General features: G+C 38.4%; 2 protein-coding genes, 1 long non-coding RNA gene and 1 other non-coding gene across 4 annotated transcripts; 2 read left to right on the forward strand and 2 right to left on the reverse strand.

Moving 5' to 3' along the window:
- Positions 1 to 530: 530 nt before the first annotated feature.
- On the reverse strand, positions 531 to 637 carry LOC141616231 (small nucleolar RNA R71). The gene has a single exon (XR_012530588.1). It is a non-coding gene; the product is annotated as a small nucleolar RNA R71 (small nucleolar RNA).
- Positions 638 to 12,466: 11,829 nt separating this feature from the next.
- Positions 12,467 to 15,185, forward strand: LOC141612046 (uncharacterized). Its single transcript, XM_074430748.1, has one exon. It carries the CDS (start codon positions 13,389 to 13,391, stop codon positions 14,496 to 14,498), a length of 1,110 nt encoding a protein of 369 aa, XP_074286849.1. The 5' UTR covers positions 12,467 to 13,388; the 3' UTR covers positions 14,499 to 15,185.
- A 2,776-nt stretch (positions 15,186 to 17,961) lies between these two features.
- On the forward strand, positions 17,962 to 18,657 carry LOC141614291 (protein FAR1-RELATED SEQUENCE 5-like). Its single transcript, XM_074433049.1, has one exon. The coding sequence runs from the start codon at positions 17,962 to 17,964 to the stop codon at positions 18,655 to 18,657; it is 696 nt and encodes a 231-aa protein (XP_074289150.1).
- Positions 18,658 to 20,333: 1,676 nt separating this feature from the next.
- On the reverse strand, positions 20,334 to 22,857 carry LOC141615182 (uncharacterized). The gene is made up of 3 exons (XR_012529691.1): positions 22,628 to 22,857; positions 22,444 to 22,515; positions 20,334 to 20,554 (listed from the first exon to the last, which is right to left on the reverse strand). It is a non-coding gene; the product is annotated as an uncharacterized LOC141615182 (long non-coding RNA).
- Positions 22,858 to 23,363: the final 506 nt, after the last annotated feature.

The following is a 23,363-nucleotide window of genomic DNA, read 5'->3' on the forward strand; positions in this document are numbered from 1 at the left end:
CAGAACCAGAGAGGACTCTCCGTGCTAGACGAAACTTTTGGAAGGAGATATATCAAGCAGAAGACTTGAGTACGCTTGATTCAGCTTACGCCGCTTTTATTGTAGAAAATCAGTCTTTAAAGAAAGACACCTCTACTTCTGCCCCAACTACGATCATGGCCACATTAGCAAGCCATTCAGAACCCACCCTTGCATCTATTCCTAAGGGATTCAAGTTGCCAACCACTGATGATGGTACCTTTGAGATCCGTTCGTCCTATATTAACCTGGTAGAGCGGAATATGTTTGGAGGAGGAGCTATTGAAGATCCTGCCAAACATATGGAGAAGTTCGTTACATACTATTGCTCAATCCCTTTGACTACCGGGGTAACGCAGGACCAAGTAAAACAAGTTCTATTCCCTTTTTCTCTACGAGATTGTGCTGCAGAGTGGTTGTGTGATTTGGACATACAAGCAAATGCTATTACTGACTGGAATACACTCGCTCTTGCATTCTACAAGAGGTATTTTCCACCACAGAAGACAAATGCTCTTAGAAGCCAAATCACGAGTTTTAAACAGGGCCCCACTAAAGACCTCAATGAGGCATGGGTTCGCTTCAAGAGACTAGTCCGCTCTGTTCCCCATCATGGTTTTCAGATCTGGTTTCTATGCAATCAGTTTTATAATGGGCTGTATGACGACCATAAAGCCTTACTTGATTCTTCTGCCAATGGGAGGTTTCAAAACAACACTACTGGTGCCAATGCTTGGAAATTGATCGATGAGATAGCTACTCACACTGCTGAGTATGGTAACCCAGAGGTAGTATAAGAGGGGGTAGTTCAGATGGCGTCGTTACAGCTCAGTTAGAGGCATTGACTGCACAAATTGCAGAGCTAAAGACTACCCAATCTTTGGGTAAACAGCAGAGCGTCCATGCTTTGGTTCAATAAGAGGTCCCTTGTGAGAGATGTGGTACTAATGGTCATATTGCAGCTAGATGTATGAGTACTATAGAACAAGTTCATGCCTATCAGTCTTTCAAGCAAGGTAGCCCGTACTCCAATTTCTACAATGTGCAAAATCCTACCCCGCCACCAACCAATGCATATGTCATTCCTCAGAATCGTGGTAATCAACCACAAGGGAACTATAATAGGCCGCCTCAACAACAGTTTCAACAGATGCAGCCTCCTCCTCAGGTTTCAAACAGTGATATGTCGGACATAATCCATGTTACAACAGCAAATGGCGGCTTCACGGAAGCAGGAGGCTCTAATTAATCAAATGTTGGCTCACAATAAAATTTTGGACAATCAAATTGCTAAATTATCAAGCCAAAATTCAAGTAGGTAGCAGGGTGCTTTGCCTTCTCAGCCAGATAAACCAAATGAGATGGTTAATGTTATCAACCTAAGGAGTGGTTTTACTTATGACGGACCGGAGATGCCTAAAGATGATGCTGACTTGGTTATTGAAGAATCGATTGTCAATGACAAGATGGTTGATCCATTGCCTATTGCTGATGATTCGACTTCTAGTACTGCTAAGAAGTCAAATGCTGATAAAGAGAAGAAAGCTGCTGAGCCACCAATTGTGATCAAGCTCCCTTTTCCAGCCGAACAGCTGAATACCAAACTTAAGCAACAATTTGGGAAGTTCATCAAGCTAGTCAAGAATCTCCAGGTATTCATTCCATTCACAGAACTCATTACTCAGGTACCTTCTTATGCTAAATTTATTAAAGAAATTTTGACTCGTAAGAGAAATTTTGATGAGGTGGAGACTATTGCTTTTATAGAGGAGTGTAGTGCACTCCTACAAAACAAATCTCCACCAAAGTTAGCTGACCCAGGTAGTTTTTCTATCCCCTGTTCCATAGGCACCCATACTTTAGCTAAAAATATAGGTTTGACTGAGTTTATCTTTAGCTAAAAAGATCCGGTTATCGACTCAAAAGCACAAGTTTCTAAGCTCATCCATGGTGGGAAAGATAAAAAAATTTATCATAAAAATCTAATTTTTGACCATTCTCCTGATATAGAAAATTAACCATTACTATGAAATTGAACAAAGTCATGTGATTGTTTTGATGTGTGCCTTTTTTATGCGTCTATTCACATGTTTGAAACATTACTACGTAAAAACTTTCTCAAACTTTTAGATCTAGATTGAATTATCCTCTCTACTTTGCTCGTACTCGGATTTATTTTGGTAATCAATTTAATCTCCTCTTTCGTTCTTCTTATTTAGTTTTATTTATTTCTCTTGCGTTCAAATTAGTTTTAGTTTATGTTTATTTCTCTTTCGATCAATTTAATTATGAATCCTTTTTATTTATCATCTACTTTATTTATTGTTATCGATTTGAACATGAGTAGTTAAATCTCTTGCTAGGATTTAGGGGATCCATGAAAAGTTAAGGGTTGTTAATTAGGTATTAGGTTAATCAGTTTTATTACTCTTTATTGTTAATTGCAACATTAAATATACGAATAGTTAATTAAAGGCCACAACTGGTTATTTGATTTGGTAAATCCTGACCTAAGATCGAAAGCCTGGTAAGGATTAGACCTGTTGTAAACATTAGAGTGCCCTAGTAAGTTGTGAGAGCCCCTGGAAGCATTTTAGGGCGAATAGTGATCCGAAAGGACCTTTTCATTGCCTTTTAGACCGGTAATTGAGACTGACATATGACCCTACCTTAGACCCGCGACAATTCATGGTGAACCGACGATCCTAGCTCCTTTCTCTTATATTTTTCTCGACTTAATTTCCCTCTTTAAGCCTTTTATTTTATTGCTTTAGTTTAGAACACAAATCAAACAACCCCCTTTTGGTTACTTAGATAGATTTAATTTGATAAGTAGAACGCTAAAAGCCTCCCTGTGGATACGATCCCGACTTCCCTAGCTATATTAGTTAGAGACCAGTTGGTTTATTTTTGATAGGTTGCGACAACCTCATCATGTTTGATAAAACTTGAATAAACATGTTTATATATAAAACCGTTTCGATTTTCAAAAATGAGGGAGATGTCTCAACTACATGGTCGAAATTGAGAAAACGAATCATGAAAATTGGAGTACCAAGCGTAATTCAAACAACAAATCACAATATGTAAACTTGGATTATTTTAAGATAAATCGATGCCGAAGTTACAAGGTTCCAGATAAAAGATAAGGTAGAAACAAATTTTACACGATTTCTCAGCTCACCAGGCTCACTTGGTCGAGTGCTCACGGCACTCGGTCAAGTGTAACTCCACTCGATCTAGTGACAGATTACTCGATCGAGTGGATACTCTCCAGAAGTTTTCCAATTTCTCAAATTTGCGCACTCGGTCAAGTGACAGGTCCACTTGGTCGAGTGAACTGTCCACTCGGTCAAGCGACTCTTCTAATCGGTCGAGTGACTGGTCAACTCGCTCAAGTACTACTCTACTCGGTTGGGTTTAGCCTCACACTCACTATCTATGGCACATTACCCACAAAAATCATAACTATTCTATCAACAATCATCACCATTCATGCTTTAATAACGACACTAGCAAGCTCAAATACGCATATGATGTTAACCTGCCAAGATTTGGGACTACCGTCCCTCATATCAAAACACACTAATCATATTTACAACACATAATTCACGTTATTCCATTCATCCATCCATCACATGTTATCAGATTCTACATAAACGATTCTATCATACTATAAACCTATATTACGAGTCACAAAACATATGCATTCATATCACGATTCACATAATGGTTCCCGTACTCCTAACCACCCACGTAGTGTCCAACTTAGACGATAGGCACTAGCTTTGGCATGAGGGCGCCTACCCATCCAAAATCAATCTTCTATTGTACTCATGCCGGGTTCATTTTACTTAGACTCTCCTAAATTCATTTTTGGTTCATTGGTTTTAGGTTCCAAAATCGACGCTCTGATACCACTTTGTAACACCCCGAATATCCGGCCAAGATAATTGGAGCGTTACCATCTCGGTTTCCCGAGGTAAGGTTTCAAAACTCCAATCAAAGAACATTTTATTAATGTAATGTTTAGTGAATTATATAAACGTAAACAAATGAATAAATAAAATACAACTCGTGACATCTATACTCTTCTAGCCAACTAGACCCGTCTCGTGATATCATCAAGCTCGTCCCGTCTCCCGCGTACTATCCAAACAACCTGAACACAACCTGCTCCCCATATGACCAAATGATATCATATGGATCGACACAGGTCACCCCAAAAGAGATAGGTGACAATACACAGACACAAAAACGTCAGTTTTAATAAATAAATAAAGTGTAATATGACTCGAGTTTACCTGTCAAAATCTGACCCGACCCGAAAACCGACCGTAATCCGACCCATAAATAACCCGCAAATAACCTGGTGTTTTCAACCCGAACCCGTTTTGACCCGTAAATAGCGGGTCAAAACCCGACCCGTAACGGGTTGACCGTTGGGTTAAGGTAATATATCTTCCTTAAAATTGATAATGTCAAATAGGTATTGACTTATAAAATTTTAAGGAAAGATATATGTATATATACGGAATGCCACGTCATCACCTTAAACCATATGCCACGTCATCACATCAAAGTGTGTGCCACACCGTCACTTTCACCATATTACGTCGATCCGTATTCTACGTCAGCACTCCCATGTCATCATTTCAGGCGACATGCCACGTCATCACCTTGAAGTGTGTGCCATACAATTACTTTCACCGTGTTACATCGAACCACATTCCATGTCGGCACTGCCACATCATCACCTCGATCACATGCCATGTCATCACTTCGAAGTGTGACCACAACGTCACTTTCATCGTATTACGTAGAACCGCATTCCACGTTAGCACTGCCACCTCATCACCTCTAATCACATGCCACGTCATCATTATCATCTTATTTGAGTCTCATTGTCGTACTTAGCACGTTAGTGAGGGTAATGATGATGATGACGAGGTGGTGATGGCGAGAATGGTGACAACTAAGTTGACTAAGACGAGCAAGATGAGAACAAACATATAAATGGTAGGAATTATGATATAAAAGAAGTTTTAAAAAATGACAGAAAAAGGTGTTGATCGACCCGTATTTTACCCGAAATAGACCCGACCCGTATTTTACCCGAACCCGAAATGACCGAACCCGTAACCCGCCCGTTTGACCCGTTTGACAGGTCTAGACTCGAGTGTGTGAACAAACAACATGACTATGATATAAAGGACATGATATCACACAACCGCCACTACGGTACCGGGACACGCCTAGACATACCAACAACCACACTGGTACCGGGACACGCCCAGACATACCGTCAACCACACTGGTACCGGGACACGCCCAGACATACCGATAACCAAAAACAGGTACCGGGACAAGCCTGGGCGTACTGGATCCGGAAGCCAACCGGATCCCCTGCCAGACGTCGTGTCTCAACCCCACGAGTCCTTTTAAACTCAAGTCATTAATGTGCACATCTCTCTTGGAGTGGGAAAGCTCCAAGAGGCGACCCAAGCGGAAGACGGTCTCCCAACCGTCTCCCATCTCCTCAACAACAACCAACAAATACAACCGCATATTATCCAACATATGTGACAGATACGATGATGCAAGATACCACACAATATGTCAATTACCGACTCATCCAATCATCTTAACCGATATCATGCTATAATGCAATGACTATTAAAATACGACTCAAATAACCATCCAAATGCGTATTGAAACTGTATAGGATTAGCCTGTCTCACAGCAAATCCGCATAAGCAAACCATTACAGAAGCTAGGTCCGTCTCGTAAAACCGTCTCACAAAACACATTTCCTAAAATACGATAATAATACAAATACGTATAAATATACTCATCTAATCATACAAATACATATACAAATACGTATAAATATACTAATCCAATACGTATACTAATACATATAATATACTAGTATATTTATACCAATACGCATAAATATATTAATACATTATACAAATACGTATACGACTAATTAAATAAATAAAACTCGTCTTATACTATACAAATCCCGACTAAACCCAAATACCACCACCACCTCCGCTGCCACCGTGGACCACCACCACTAGCCACGGTGTCCACGGCTAGCCGCATCACTAACAGCCACCCTCGACACCACCACCACCAACAAACAACAACAAACAACAAACACAACACGCAACCACAACCCGCATACACTAACACCCCCACTACCGAGAGCCGCCACTGCCACCATCGTGGTCCCTCCTGACCACGGTGGACCTAGCTGCCCCTGGGCACCGCCACGACGCCTTACTAGCCCCCGACACACACACGACCCTAAACACGCACACTAAACCCGAACCCTCCCCATTTAACACCTAACCCGCCACTTAAAACCACCCTAATCACCACCACTGACAACCACCAGACTCGCCCCTCAACCCTCGACCAAACTACCCCATCACCTGTCCAAGTCAGCCACGGTTCAAGGGGGAAAAAGGCCGCCCTAACCCGACTTACCATAACCCTTAAAACCCCGTTTTACAACTCGGTTAAAGGTCTATCTTGGGTGGTCAACGGCCGTCCATTGGTCGTCAAAGGTGGGTCAAGGTCGGGACGGGTCAAAGGTATGAATTAAATAATATAAAGGCTAGTATAAGACGGTTTACCTTACGATCTCGAGGCGAGGTGACGAAAATCTCCTTTTTCTCTCTTTCTCTCTTCTCCCTTATCTTTTGTGGATTTTGTGGAGGATTATGTTGGGATAAGGTTTGAGTTTATAAGGGTGGGATTATAAGGTGAGGGTAGTATGAGGTGACGGTATGTGTATAAATACATGTATCTTATATTATATTATCATTATTATTATTATTATTATTCTGTCTCAACATAACTCGTATAATTACAATAAAATATTATTATTATATAATTATTAAATACGGAGTATTACAGTACGGGTCCCACAAAGGCCGGGTATTACAGTTTTCTCATTGTGACTTGCACTTTCTGAGCTTCCATGGGTAGGTGTTAGATTATTTTGTTTCTTAGTTGATGTTGGTTTCGTTTGTTTTCTAGTTGTCGGTCCTTGAGTTTGCTGATAAGTTCAAGTTCTGAATTTTGTCTGCAATCCGTGCTTGAGGTTGTTGGGTGTACAAAATACTTTGTTATTTTTTTTATGGTTTGAACTATGTCTTCACTTACCGCTTATCAGAAGTTTCTTGAAGCATTTTCTTGTGCCCATGTTAACGATGGGTTTATGGAGGATGACGGGGAGAGGATGTTAGGTTGTCTTATGAATCTTAAGGGGTCACCTTTGCTTGAGGTTAAGAAGCTCAAATATAAGGGGAGCGATTTCTTTAGATAAAATTATTTTGATAGGGCTGCAACTTGTTACGACAAAGCTTGTAAGCTTGTAGGTTTGAGTTTTTGAATTATTAGAAGTGAAGATGTCCAATCATTATGTGACCTTGATGTGTCCTTTAACTCTAATCTCGCTGCTTGCCCCCTAAAACTTGAGGAGTTTCAAGCTGCTTGGGATTATTACTCCATGATTTTGGACACATTTCCTCATAACGTTAAGGCTCTTTTCCGTAAGGCGGTAACATCTATGAAGTTGAAAAAGTTTATGGAGGCTGAATTAGATTTGGTGGAGGCTCTGGTGGTTGAACCGAGGAACAATGATGTTCTAAGGGAACTTGAGGTGGTGAAAGGTCACCTTATCATTAAGAAAAATGGTAAAAGAGTGTTGGAGGTTGCTCCCGCGGATGGTGTGGATAGGAAGATCAAGAGCATGCTCAAGTTTCATATATTGATATGAGTATGAAGGAGGATGAAATTATAATGAGGAAGGTGACGGATATCCAAACCAATGATGGCACAAAATATTTTTTGAGCATACATGATATTGAGATTGTGAGGAGGGTGGTGTCTGATGCTCAAAGTACATGTGATATGGATTTAAACACTAACCCAAAGAAGAATGAGCAATTTTCTAAGACGATGGTTCTTGAGTTCTTCAAAAAGGGTGGAGGAAATTCCCGCCTAAGGATTTCGGGACAATCTTATCAAAAGCTCCTTGAAGGTAAAAGGTGAGCTTTTATCATAAAAAAGAATTGTCCACCATAACAGTTCGACTTCGAACCCTTAATTCTGAGGCGTCTAAGGAGAGAGGCATCATTAGAGATCGTGGTAAGAAGAAGAGGAAGAGATGTCCAAAAAAGCAGAAACTAAAGATTAGGGCAGGCATTAACGAAGATTTGACTCCTCTAATTATCACCAATGTTAAGCCCGCTTATCCCGACACAAGTCTGAGTGTGTCCTCAGCTCGTGATATCTCCACATCTCCCGGTTCCCAAATCCTCCATGGACCCACTAAGGTTGTTGCCCATGATTCAAGTATGGCGGTTTTTCCTTTGGTGACTGACGATGGTGCCACCTCTATTTGAACTCAAGTCCAGAATGGTTCTTATGACAACCAGCCTTTGTTTTTTCAGCTTATCGTAAGGGTAAGATGCATTCCTCTTCTCCTGATAAACAGGTTTGCAATCCGAGTACGTGTATGCTTTGTAGGTACCCCATGAAAGCATCATGTGCGAGAGAAAAAGAGAATAATCTTTTCCAAGAAGAAGCATGGCCTAGTAGATGAATCTCCAAGACACAACTTATTTACTTTCTCTGCAAGTAGATCTTTCTTTTTTAAAATCCTACGCCCTCGTGGCGGAAGTGTGTTTTGTTGTAGGTACTTCTCTGAAGCTCAGTTGATAAAGAAGAGAAAAGAAGTGTTAGCTCAATTGGACAGCTCCGATCGTCCCCTCATGAAGCCTACTTTATCTGTCAATGTCATCCTTTGTTTAATTTCTTACGCAAATAATGTAACAATAAATCCCGACTCTGAGAGTCGGGTGTGACTATGTAAAACTATCTTTACTGCTGCAAAAAAGAAAGGTTCTATTTTTAAGATAATATTATTGAACTTCTCAACATTTAACATTTGCTTTTGATGACATTTTTTGCCTTTAAGTTTACTGTTTACCTTGACTGTTTGGCCTGCAGCAATCCACCGTTTTCCTTCATTGTGTATGTAGGTGATAGTCTTCCTGCAAACATCAAACTGAATTCCCACTTCTTTCATTACATCCCTTTTCAGATTTTTATTAAAACTTTTTTCGAATAATATTTGAGTAATCTTATCTTTTTCTAAGTTGGTTAAGTTTTAGTCTTCATTTATTTGGATGTTTGAGAATATTTAATGTGGTAGGAAAGTTATTGTCTGGCTGTTTGCTTATAATATGGTCATTTTGACAACCATTAATCTATTTACAACATCATCAACTTTGCACAATGTTTAAATTTGGAAACCTGGTTTAAAATTAGGCGCAAATTTGAAAACGGTTTGATTTTGAATTTTGGTGCCAAATTTCACAATGCAACAACTCGAGTGTCCTTGAATTTGACAGTTTGCTAATTGGATGTCCAATAAGTTTTTAGAAGGAAGGATGAAGGTAACCCAATGACAAAGTTGAAGTCCAAATCCAAGATAATTTTATCACCTTTAATTTTGCATTCTAACTGTGTAATTTGTTTAAGTGAAGGGATTAGTGTGTAATTTTGTAATGTAACCTCAAATAGAGGAAATAACGGTATAATTTCAAAACATATGTTCTTTTGTTTCCTGCCTAATTGGAGGGAAGTTTAAATTGTAATGTAAGTTTATGTCTTTTGGAGGAAAAGCTTAAGCTTGTTAATTTTAATCAAATTTCACTAATTGTTCTTCTCTCCCCAATCACCTCCGTCCACTAAGTCCTTTATTTATTGTTTATTCCTTCCTTATTTTTTGTGCAAAATGGAAGGGAGAACAAATGAGTAAATATGAAGGAATAATTATTATTAACATGTCATATTAACCTGAAATAGTAGGTCAAAAATCAAGCGAGTCATTTCTAAGAAGATGATATACAAACTCAGGTTTATTATAGGTTAAAACATAGTTCAGTTGATTTTGAGAAGGTAGGTAATAGTATTTAAAAGTAAGTTTACATAGCCCAGGCGGGGTTGAACACCAACACTGAATTCTGTGATAACTGAATGATACCCCAACCGAATATATCCGAACAGATTTAACCGATAGACCAAATTATAATATTTAGTTTCTCATTAAATAACACTCATATTTTAAGTTTTTTTTCCAGCAATTCTTTATTTATTAATAGTATTATAAATTATTATATACAATGTGAAAAACATATTGTAGCACCCCCTTTTTACCCAGCCAAGGTAATTAGTAAATGTTACCGTCTCGGTTTCCTGAGGCAGTGAAATCGGAATTACAATTAAGAAACTCTTTAAATAAATAACAAGTTTAATGATTACATAAATGTAAACAAATGAATAAATGAAATACAACTCGTCTATGACTATGTCATCCATGTTACACTACTCGACTCCGAGTTCAAGGCGCGTCCCAACTCCCGATCACGGCAACAAGCAAAACCTGTACTTAACTTGCTCCCTATATGATCGGAAATATCATATGGATCGACACATGCCACCCCGGAAATAGGTAACAATTACACAGACACACAAATGTCACTTTCAGTAAATTAAGTGTGTGAATATGCAACATGACTATGATATGAATGACACGCTATCAAACAACTACCACCATGGTACCGGGACACGCCCAGACATACCGACAACCACACTAGCACCGGGATACACCCAGACATACCAACAACTACAAAAAGGTACCGGGACACGTCCAGACGTACCGGGTTCGGAAGCCAACCAGATCCCTTGTTGGAGAGAGAAGCTCCAAGACGTCGTGTCTCAACCACACGAGTCCCTCCGTAACTCAAGCCATTAATGTGCACATCCCTCTTGTAGAGGGAAGCTCCAAGAGGCGATAAGTATAACGGTCTCCCAACCGTTTTATGTCTCCTCAATAACCAAGCAATCACAACCGTCATATTCTCCGATATACATGAAAAATACAATAATGTAAGCTACCACACAATATGCCTATTACTGACTCATCAAGTCATCTTAACCAATATCATGTTATAATGCAATTCAACCAATTAATATACTTATCTCCTTAATGATACTATTAACCACTAAACATGTTACTCCCTCTCATCCACTCTTTTCTTCCCTATTTCCTAAAACAGATTATTCGGGTTTTCTTCTCCTTTCCTTTTTGAGAAAGTTTTTATTAATATTATACTCCTACCTCTCTCCACTTATCAAACTCCACCATATCCTTTATTAATATTTAATTCTAATTATTCTTACTTCTCTCCAATAACCAAACCCCACCCATCTTTATTAATATTTAATCCTAATTATTCATACCTCTCTCCAATTACCAAACCCCACTCATATCTTTATCAATATTATATTCCCCACCCTTAATCTCCGTGCCCACTTCAAAGGGGAAGAAAAGAGTGGATGAGAGGGAGTATAATGCAATTACTCTAATTATGTAACACTAATTACAACATTAACCACAACATATGTAATGACCACATTATTGAAACCGAGTAGGATTAACCTACCTTTTAGCAATCTCCTCAAGCTACTCGGATCGAACCGAAACCGTCTCAAGGGACCGTCTCATCCTATACAAATCACATAATAACTATCACAATACATCATATACTAATATATACTACAAAACCCCTTATTATTACCCCTTAATTACCCCTATTACCCATACTAATTACTAATTAATTACCCATGACGAAATCCCCCAAAAGTTAGGGTTTAAAAGACTAGAAAAGGGTAGATCTTTACTTACTAGATGAAGGAGATGAAGAGGAAGGTGTGAAATTCTCTAATCCAAGCTTGTATCCTAAGTAGTAGGTGTTTTTGAGGGTTTAGAGAGAAGAGGGGGAGTTTGGAGAGATAAGGAGAAAGATAGAAATAATTTTAGGGTTATGGAATAAAGGGTTTAATATCGTTTTCTGAACAACGTCACCCGATCGGTCGAGTGGATACCTTACTCGGTCGAGTATACTCTTTACTTGACCGAGTGGACCCACTCGGTCCGCTGCAATTCTACTTGGTCTAGTCTAGGTCTAGTGTAAGAATATTCTTCCCTCCCGAGTGATCTCCTATCGGGTCTAAAAGCCCTCTCACGCGTCCCACGTCCCAAGGTCCAAGTACGGGTCCCACAATGACCGAGTATTACATATACAGTACAATTTAAGCTAAACTTTTTTTACCTTTAGCGCAAGAAAATACTAACCCGAAACTCAACTGAACTGATATTGATACTGACCCGACACGAACCGCAATCGATTCAAAGTTTCACATATCGATTAAACTCGAACTGAACACTATCAAAATCGAACTGAAACTAAACTAAGGTCAACCCGCTCTGAATCGAACTTATTAAATTCGATCCGAAACTGAACCGAAAAATCCGTTTATCGGGTTTAACAAGGATACCACAAATTAGAAAAAAAAAAGTGAGAACGTAGAATGAAAATTTATTACCCAATTGAAAAAAAATCGCGATAGTAAAAGAAAGAGGAGAGAGAAACGGGAGCAAAATCTAATTGCTCCAACAAAACCCAGAAAATTTAGAAACGAAAAAAAAAAAAAAAAAACAATCAAAAAAAATTGACATCGAGTTGAAAGTATTGAAGCAAATGCAGTAAGCAAAGGGGGAAAGTGAGAAACGAGCTGGGTATTCCCCTAAATTTCCAATTAATTTCTATCGTTTTTCCACTCTTATATCCCAATTTCACAGCTTTCCCCAAAAATAAGGTCAGAAATTGATCAAACCTTGATTAATTATAGTCGAATATTGTTGTATATCTAATTTATTCATTGTTTACTTAGCAAGTTTGAATTTTGAGCTTAATTTGGTATTTGGGTAACTTCGATCGTGTATTATATTTGAAGCTAAACTTGAAATCCCAAGTTTAATTTGTTTAGTTGGGTAAATTTCAGTTGGAAATGTGGGATTTTAAGCAATGGTATAGTTCCAAGCTTTATAGTTTTTACTGTTTTCAGTTGAGGCGTTGTAAAGTTTTTTTATTCGCAATTTTAGTGATTTGAGGAGAATTTTTAATTGGGTTTTGTTTTGTTGAATTCTAGATATAGATTTGTATAATAATAGTAATAATAAGTGGGGAGTTTGAATAATTAGGGTTTGGGTGTAAGTTCTGCTTCAAGTTTAGATCTTTAATTGAAGTTGGATTGTTGTACGCCAGAATTTAGGGTTTTGAGGTGGGTGATGTATGTAAGTACATATTGTGTATTAGCGTTTCTGAGATTCGAGTAAGTTTTGTGTTGCTTTGGCTTATTGGGAATTCGCTTGATGATCTAAATTGTGGAGGTTGTGTTGTACTGTATTAAGTTAGTTATTAGTAGTTGTGTGGTGTTGTATGAGTTGGGGGAAAATGCAACAAGAGAAGAAAACTCGAGTAGATACAGTTGAGCTGAAAGCTGTGTTGCTCAAGAAGGTTGGGCAAGAGAGCTTCAAGAGGTATTTTCACTGTTTGAATAGATTTCTAAACCAGAAGTTGAGTAAAAGTGAGTTTGACAAGTCATGTTATCGGATACTTGGGAGGGAAAACCTCCCTTTACATAATCAGATAATAAAGGCGATTTTGAGAAACGCCTGTAGTGCTAAAACCCCTCCTCCGAAATCCCATGAAGTGGGTCCCACATGTTCGCCTGTTTATGAAGATGGGAGTTGTCAGGGTGCAGTTACAGCTCACCACCAAAGTTCAGTTGGCCCTGGTTGGTCGAATGGGGTTGTTCCTATCTCCCTCGTAAAGGGCCGGTCTGAAATTCGCGACAGGAGGCTCAGAGATAAACCCAGTCTTGGCCTGATTGAGAAGCCCGATTCTGTAGAGAATGGGGACTTAGCACCTTGTGGTTACCAGCGACCCTTGCATCAGCTAGGAGGACATGCTGAGCTGGCTGCTAATGCAGCGGCTGTTGAGCGTGGGGAAGAGGTGGGACAGGCTAGCCATTTGAAGCTTTCTGCGTTTTCTAGAAGCCCGTTGATTGCTCCGCTGGGAATTCCAAATTGTCCAGCTAGTACTGGTGGGGCCCGTAAAGTGTTACCAGGGACCCGGGTTGACGATTACATCAGCTGCTTTGACTTAGATGGACTGTCTGATAGCGAGACACTCAAGAAGCGAATGGAGCAGATTGCTGCTTCACAAGGTCTCGGAGTTACCTTGGAATGTGCTAATACGTTGAATAATATGGTGGATGTATATTTGAAGAGATTGATTAGTTCTTGTTTAGAGTTAGTTGGTTCGAGGTCTATATGTGACACGTCAGCAAATCCTATCAAAAAGCAGCAGATTCCCAGGAGGCTTATAAATGGTCTGTGGCCAAATAGTCATTTGCATATGCAAAATGGTGGTGCCCAAGTATCTTTGCTTGATTTCAAAGTTGCACTAGAGTTAAATCCTCAACTACTCGGAGAAAATTGGCCATTGCTATTGGAGAAAATTTCCATGCAGGGATTCGAGGAGTAATATGCATCAGAAATCACAACACATTTGGATTCTCCTTGTTAGCTCGTTGGGTTGGACAATCTGGCTTGTGGAGCGTGACAAAATGTACCTCATTGCATTAATGATCTCAATCTTCAATTATCTATGCCCAGCCAGATGACTTCTACTCTGTTACTTGGACACTTCACTTTGACATTGTGTCGCCTGTCTGACCTCCGACGAATTTTGGCCAAAATCATGATTTTTTTTTCTCCGACAGAATAGCTGCATCTACACTCTGACACCTTGTCACTTCTGACATTTGTATTAACATAGCTTCTAGCCATTAGATGAAGCTTGACGCTGCAAGATCAAATTGAGCACAAGTTATGGTGCAAAGCTTCAATTCCTGTGCCTGTACATGAAGATGTGTGTAATGTCAGTTTAGAAGGAGTGTCTGAGAAGCTAGAAATGGGCATAGATGGTCACTCTGTTGTATTTTTAACATTCTTATTGGCTATCTTGTACTCGAGTTGTGAAGGTTGCTGCGAAGAGAAGGAACCTTGAAAAAGTTTTGTGAGGATACTGTAATTTAGCTTGGTAAAGGTAAAATTTATATTTTGTTAGCTTGGTAAAGGTTTAAACTTTATATTTTGTAAGAGCTGCAATGTTGCTCTACATGTGTTTTAGATTAATTTTGATATCAATAACATATTTTGTTTAGAATGCCTTCTTTTTATTAATTCCTTCCATCCGAACTATTCTATTCATAATTCAAAGTTCCGCTCGTATAGTTGAAATATATGGGTGGGAACCTGAAATTCACAGATAGTACCATCTCTTGTAAAGAGCAAATTTGTATGTTTCTCCAAAGGATGCCAAGTCATGGTATTAAATACAGGTTTCAACACTGATCCCAAAAATTGGTGTTTGTGTTATTATAATCTCGATCGTTGTACTAGCACCACAAATACAACCGATACTGCTTCAAAATGCTCTCCTGGTAACATTTGAAAGTTTAATTAAGCCGTCATATGTGGTGTCACAACCTGGAGTTAGTACCGGTGCTGGCTTGAGTTGTGAACGACACCTTTATATACATCGACTGATGGCTAACCTCGACAGAAACAATGCCATTTCCAGATGCATGATTGATGATACCATTTAACTTGCTGTTTCTTATGCTACTGTCTGATCTGTCACTATAGTCATCTACTCTTGTGGAGGTTAGAATTCTTCAAGGAATCTATCATTATATATTACTTAAAGAAGACCCCAAAATAGCTGACATGGCGCAAGGAAATTTCAGAAAACTTGATTTGGAGGTCTCTCATTAATTGGACAAAATTGTCCATTCACTTTTTAATCTATTGATTCAGCGGAACTTACAAGTGCAAAATAGTCAGTCCATCCACCATCATCAATGCAATACCAGCCTATTCGTTTTCCAATGAGCAGTGAAGTAGTGCCTACCTACTTACCCAACCAGGTCTCATTCTTTTATAAAGAAATTGTTATTTAAATCACAGATCGATGAAAAACAAAAACAAAGAAGACAATTTTCAAAAAATTAATCGCAGTAATGACATTAGTGGAAGATTTCGAGTGAAATAAGATCCATCACGATCGAAAATGACTTCAATCAGGATGGCGACGGTGGAGTTGGGCTGATGCGCCGAAGAGATCTGGACCGTCGTGGGCGACTGCCGGTGTCAAGTGGTAATGACCAATGGCTGCAGGCATCTGGCGATGGAGGGTGGGGAATGGGGATGAGGGAAGTTAATTATACGAATGAAAAGAAACTAAATGATTTTGGATATCCGAAAATCGATCCGAACAGATAACCTTTTGGATTGGATACGGATATCCGGAAACTATGAATCTTTTTATCTTAAATGGAGGATTAAAATGTATTTGTGCTTTATGTTATGAATAATAGAGAGTTATGAGAGAATATAGAGTGCAGAAAGGTATTCAGCTTTATTTATATGAAGGGTATATATAGGGGTCCTGCTATACGTCGTCGACAAATTACTAAATATCGTCGACAATTAACGTAAATTTCCAAGTTTGCCCTCCATATCATAACTCCATATCCGTCTCACCAAAATGCAATTTCCGTCTCAAAACACAAATGCAATTTTCGTCTCACTAAAATATTTCAAACAAAAAAAAAAAGTCGGGTTTTGTAATTAACAACATGAACGGGAATGATTTTAACAACGATTCCAACAATGAAGCTAGTAACGAGGTTAGTTTACGATTTAGTTTTGTTAAAAATTTATGTTTTATTATCGTTTGAATCCCGAATTAGGATAGATGTCATGAATGTAGACGGAATTATGATAGAATTTGTGACGGATTTATTTGAAGAAGCAATTAAAAAAAAAAAAAAAAAAAAAAAAAAAAAAAAAATACACGGGCCCTGGACGAAAAGAATTTTCGTCCGGATTGTCTTGGACGAAAAATTCTTTCGTCAACATGGGCCTTGACGAAAGAATTTTTCGTCCAAAAAACTGGCCCGGACGAAAAATTCTTTCGTCCAAGGCCCATGTTGACGAAAGAATTTTTCGTCTGTGCTTTTTTTTTGACGAAAATTTCTTTCGTCCAAGGCCCAATTCGTGTTTTTTTTTTTTTTTTTTTTTTTTTTTTTTTTTTGTATAAAACAATTAAAATAATTAATTCCCGTCTTTGTATTATATTATTTTAATTTTTAATTTTTTCCGACAATTCAAATAATTAACGACCGTCTCGTCTTTGTATTATATTATTTTAATTTTTTATTTTTTCCGACATTTCAAATAATTAACGACCGTCTTTATATTATATTTTTTTCATTAATATTTCTGACTCATTTTTTTCATTAATATTTTTTATTTACTCCGACTCTTTCCGAAGCAAATGATAAATTAATAACTAATTTATTGAAATGCGTGCGCAGATGATTAACGATGGAGACGGTATTGATTACTCAAATCATTTTACGACAACCAGATTTTTTGCATCTAGTACTGAAGCGTTTAATTGGGCATATGAGATCGGGCTCCGACTCGGGTTTGGTATAAAAAAAGCAAGCAACAAGAAAGTTGGTCGTAACACGAATTTGAGACAACGTTATTTTGTTTGTCGGATGGGTGGAAAAAGTCCCGTAAATAAGGATGCGATTCTTTAATGAGGGTAACACGCTACTACCGCGTGGTGCAATTGCAAATTTTCAATGAAAGTTGTTGAATTAGAAGAGAATAAGTGGCAGCTTGTGATGAGATCCGGGTTTCATAATCATGGTTTAACGTTGTATTGTGACGGCGACAGATACTTTGCAAAGTTTGATGACGAGGAGTTGGCTTATATCGATGCCCAAGTTAGAGCTCACGTTAGACCGCAATTATTAGTGCGGGTTTGCATCGGCGAATCCGAAAAGTCAAGACCTAATCGGCGACAAATCTACAACCGTTCTCGTAAAGTAAGGGCCGAGGAAAGAGAAGGGAGAAACCCGGCACAACAGATGTTAGCACTTGCGGTTCAGCATAAGTACGTTCATTATTGGGTCACTGATCATGAGACCGATGAGCTAACCCACGTGTTCATGGCTCATCCAGAAGCCGTTAAGATGTTTCGATCATACTATTATGTGGTACAGATCGATTCCACGTACAAGACAAATGAATATCGTCTTCCGCTTGTTGAGATGGTTGGAGTCACACCCGTCGGGAAGAGCTTTGTCATCGCGTATGCTCTTGTAACGCATGAGTCCAAGGAGAAATATCTGTGGGTACTACGGAAACTGAAGGCCCTGCTCAATGATGCCGTTCAACCTATTGCTATTGTTACTGATTGCGAGGGTGGTTTGTTGAACGCGATTCCCATTGTTTTTCCAGATTCGTCTCACTTGCTATGTCTTTGGCATATATATTCTAACGTGGAGACGAAAGCACTTGATATCACGAAACAGGATAATTGGGCTAAGCACGTAACTTTTACCTTGTTTACTGCGGTTGTCGAGGCGGAGACCGAAGAAAAGTTTAATGTTGCGTGGGGCAAATTGGCAAGGGAATGGGCGGGAGTGGCGGCTTATATTGAGAGGCAATGGTTCCCGCACTTGGAAAAATGGGCCAAGTATAGAACGAACAAGATAACTCATTTTGGGAATACTTCTACATCCCGGGTTGAGTCGGCTCATGCGAATTTGAAGAGATGGTGAATAGCGCTTGAAATCGCGATTGATAGCATCTGGATTCGGTTTCATTCTTTGATGGAAACGCAACATGTTGAGATCCGACACTCGTTGGAGTTATCTAGATCGAGGCGGTTGACGGGGATTCAGCGATTATTTTCCAGACTTTCTTTAAAAATATCAAAGAATGCCATCTCTGAATTGCGTAAAGAATTCGAAAGAGGTGCCAAGATGATGGAAGATGCCTTGACGATCGATTGCGGTTGTGTAAAGGCTACTACAATTGCGTAAACAATCCTTAAAACACAATTTGACATATTTTAATTAAAACATTCCTTAAAACGCGTTTTGACATAATTAAAACATAAACCAATAAAAACATAATTAAAACATACCATACCCTAAATACCAAACCCTAAATAGCAAACCCTAAACCCTAAACCCCAAACCCCAAATCCCAAACCCTAAACCCTAAACCCCAAACCCTAAACCCTAAACCCCAAACCCTAAACCCAAACCCCGAACTTAATTATCTTCCGATGATGAAGATGACGATTCCTTATCTTCTTCATGATCTTGAATCTCAATTTCTTCAGGTTGGGTAGACATATATTGAGTCAACAAATTATTCAAGTAGAGATAAAGAATTCCTTGCCCCGGCACTCTACCAGCACATAAGTCTGATAGTCTTGGGTAATCGATCACGGTGAGAATGCGCTCAAAATATGTAAAGATATCACTTTTCAACCTACGAAACTCCCACATCTTCTCGTTTAGTACTTCATCAGAAACAACCTCATCTCTAACTGCTGGAGTTAGAACATGATCCGGATTTCCTTGTAAAATTATACAGAGGGTCCCAATTGGAGGTTCTTCAAGCATGTGCCATACAGTGTCACTGGGAACCACTGATTCAAGACGCTCAATTAGAATTGGTAAATTTTGAACAATTAAATCGATTCTTATTTGATAAACTCTGATTTTTTGAGCATTTGTGAGAACCATTTTAGGATTGGATGTTGTGAGTGAATAATTAGTATTGTAGTGAGTGAAGATGATTTGGATGTTGTGATTGAAATTGACATAGAATGGCCTATTTATAACCTATTAATTGTAACGGTTATTTTTGAATTACAACGGTTATTTTGAATTATAACGGTTATTTTGAATTATAACGGTAAAATTTGAATTATAACGTTAAAATTTGAATTATAACGGCTATTTTTGAATTATAACGGTAAAATTTGAATTATAACGGCTGTTTTTGAATTGTAACGGTTATTTTGAATTATAACGGTAAAATTTGAATTATAACGGTAACATTTAAATTATAACGGCTATTTTTGAATTATAACGGTAAAATTTGAATTATAACGGTCACATTTTTCCCTATATAAACATCTACATAATGTTGTAATTTTGCACTCATCTTCAACCTTTTCTATTTTCCAATCATCTTCATCATCTTCCATTTTTTTTCTTCAAATCTTTACTTATGTCAACATCATCCTCAATGTGGGGAACCCGACCAATTGAAGGCCTTGATTTTAAGAATCAAATTTGCAATCGTTGTCAAAGAAACGCTATCATCATGATTTCCGGGACAGCTACTAATCCGAAGAAAGCTTTTTTTAAGTGCGTAACTGTGACACCCCTCGATAGGGCATCAAAATAAAAGCGGAAAATACGAGGTTTTTAAAACCTTTTTAAAAGCTTAAAGTGCGAAGTCCACCATAAGCGGTCAAACAAAAATGAAAAGAAAGATAATTAAGTTTTACAATTTAAAACAAGTGCGTTGGGGAAAAGATATCCCACGAATAAACACAAGTCTAACGATAGGTGAGTCTAAGCAACCTATAACTAAGGTCCAAGGGTCAACGTTCTCGCTAGCTCACACGTCTTCCCCATAATCTGCATCACAAACCTGTCATTCATGTAAACATGAACGCATACGGTCGGTGGGGAGTAACTCAGGGTTCTCCCGGCCACAATATGTCAAAATGCACATAAGCAAGAACTTAATTAAACATATTAATCATGCATCATACTTGAATAATATGAACAAGAGAATATAAACGATAATCATAATGAGATAGGCACATTGCATTCTTAATGAGATAGGCACATTGCATTCTTAATGAGATAGACACATTGCATTCTTAATGAGATAGGCATGGTACATTATATTAAACATGCATTCAAGGTAACCAAAACATGGATATGAGATTAGGCATCGAATCATATGAAGAAGGTAAACAACGGATCAATTGAATGGAAAATACATGGATGGAAACCAATAGCCATTACTTGAAAACCTCTTAACAACCATAGCACGGGACGTGGCTACTAATGTCACATTCATACTTATGGCTTACATCTCACCATAAGAACGGATGGGAACATCAATCCCGGCGATCATATCGCAACTAGAGGCTTGCATCTCACCACTAGTATCCGATAGGACCAAGACTCTCACAAACAAGCATAGAAGACGTGCACTCTCGTATATAAGAACACACCAATGACCGTAACAAGCAAGACATTTACAAAGGCTTTGACTCAAACAAGACAAACCCCTAGACTCCAACCTCCTGGTAGGACGACGATCATAATACGGTCCTAGTCTAAATCTGGATCCAGACTCTCGGGATGGGCGACACCCGATTCGACAAACGATACCAAATCGTATCCAAGACTCGAAACATGGCACGCACTCGTATCCAAAGGTCGAGTAACCTCTAATCGGAAACATGGCACGCACTCGTATCCAAAGGTCCGAAGAAAGGCGGAAGGATATCCTAATTCGGAAACATGGCACGCACTCGTACCAAAGGTCCAAAGAAGGAAAGATAACCCAATCCGGAAACATGGCTCACACTCGTGACCAAAGGTCCGAAAGGGGTAAATAGGGAAAGTCGAGTAGTCACACAATGTAAGCCGTCACACTCCGGTCACAAATACGAGTAACAATGATTGCACAAACATAACGTAAACAATTCATGTTAAGCATGCATAAGTACAAGAGTATAACAAATATCAAGTACTCCCATGATAAAAGAGTCTCAACACATCATACACAAGCATTATAACCAAGGTTAAGATGCATACCCAACAAGAAACTCAAAACCCAATCTATAACAACAAGTTTAGTACTCGACTACAACAAGGGTCAACTTCAAACGGTCATAACTTGAGTTCTATACATGATAATGAGGTGAAACTAGTTGGAGGTGATAGCTTATCCTCTTACGGTTCTAACGGTAGGTCATAAGCCTCAAACAAACAAGTAACGAAGAAGTTATGGCCATTTTACGAAAACTGGTCAGGCTTAAACTGCAGCCTGCGATAGTGGCCGGAGCCTGCGGTGGGTGCCGGAGCCTGCGGTGGGTGCCGGAGCCTGCGGTTTTCCCCTGCCACCGGACTGTTTGCACGACAATTTCCTACCCTTTCCGAAAGTCGATTTCTACCAATTTTTCATCCCAAATTCCTCTTAAATATACATGTTAACACAATAATACCTAATAGAAACCACAAGAATGTAATTATCACACATCTTGATGAATTCAAGCACAAGATTTTGACCCAAAATCAAACAATTAATTCATCCAAACATCACAACTTTACCCAATTGAAAATCAATGTAACAACATGCTTAAAACTCTTCAACCAACCATGAGATGGTTGTTCATACAAACTCATTCAACAACATACATGTGAAACAAGAAAAGATTCAAACTTTAACATACATATGAACAAACTACAAAATATAAACACACAAATTTGACATAATGTCGAGTAACCCATCACCGTTACCTTTTTGCTCTTAATCTCTATTGTAATCGTCTCACAAGCAAGAATCCACTTCCGGGTCAACTAAACTTTCTCCTAAACATAAGAAAACACCAAATAAGACTAAAAATCGAAACTAGAAAAAGGGGTACCATGAGAAATTGGCTCGACAGCCCCATTAAAGGAGGAAAGGTAGTTCTTTTCTTACCTAGAAAGAAGGAGGGCGATGAGAGGAAGAGATAGGCGCGAAAATCACTTAGTTTGGATAAGAATTGAGCAAGTTATGGTGATTTTAGGGTTGAGAGCAAAGGGTTAACAATGGTGGAGAGGTTGTTGGGGGAAATTTCAGAAATTAGAATGAGGGAGATGAAGTTGTGAGGTGTTAGGTGAGGGTTTTATGAAAAGAAAAGAGAAGGAGAAAAGGCCCATAAGTTATAAAAAGCCTAACAACTCAAATTGAGTCAGTCTCTACTAGAAATTACGTCTCAAGCCCATTACAACTCAAGACGGGAAATATCATTATTATTATTATTATTATTATTATTATTATTATTATCCGACCAAATATTTATTTTTGTATAAGATAAGCTTTAAAAATATAATATTTATAAAAATCATGTTTAATAATGAAATTAATTAAATTAAATAATTTAAAATATAAACAAGACAATAGAACGGTTAATTAAATTATAATTGTCAAAATGGAAAATTCGCGGGTGTTACAATCACCCCAACTTTTAAAAAGTTTCGTCCTCGAAACTTGAAAATAGAAAGGAAAAGTAATATAAAAATAAAACCGAAATTTTGAAATCGGTAAACAAAACATTAAAAGGTTACTTATCGTAAGAATCGAAATCCTTTCAAAAATCCCAAATAAAATTTTCCGACATAACCAAATTCTCATCAAAGGAACGAAAATGCTCTCGTTGCGCATTCAAGAACAC

This window comes from Silene latifolia, chromosome 11 (genome assembly GCF_048544455.1).
Source record: "Silene latifolia isolate original U9 population chromosome 11, ASM4854445v1, whole genome shotgun sequence".
NCBI lineage: Eukaryota > Viridiplantae > Streptophyta > Magnoliopsida > Caryophyllales > Caryophyllaceae > Silene > Silene latifolia.

Coding starts and splice junctions, on each gene's coding strand:
- LOC141612046 (XM_074430748.1), top strand. CDS start 13,389: ATGAGTTGGGGGAAAATGCAACAAGAGAAGAAAACTCGAGTAGATACA.
- LOC141614291 (XM_074433049.1), top strand. CDS start 17,962: ATGTTAGCACTTGCGGTTCAGCATAAGTACGTTCATTATTGGGTCACT.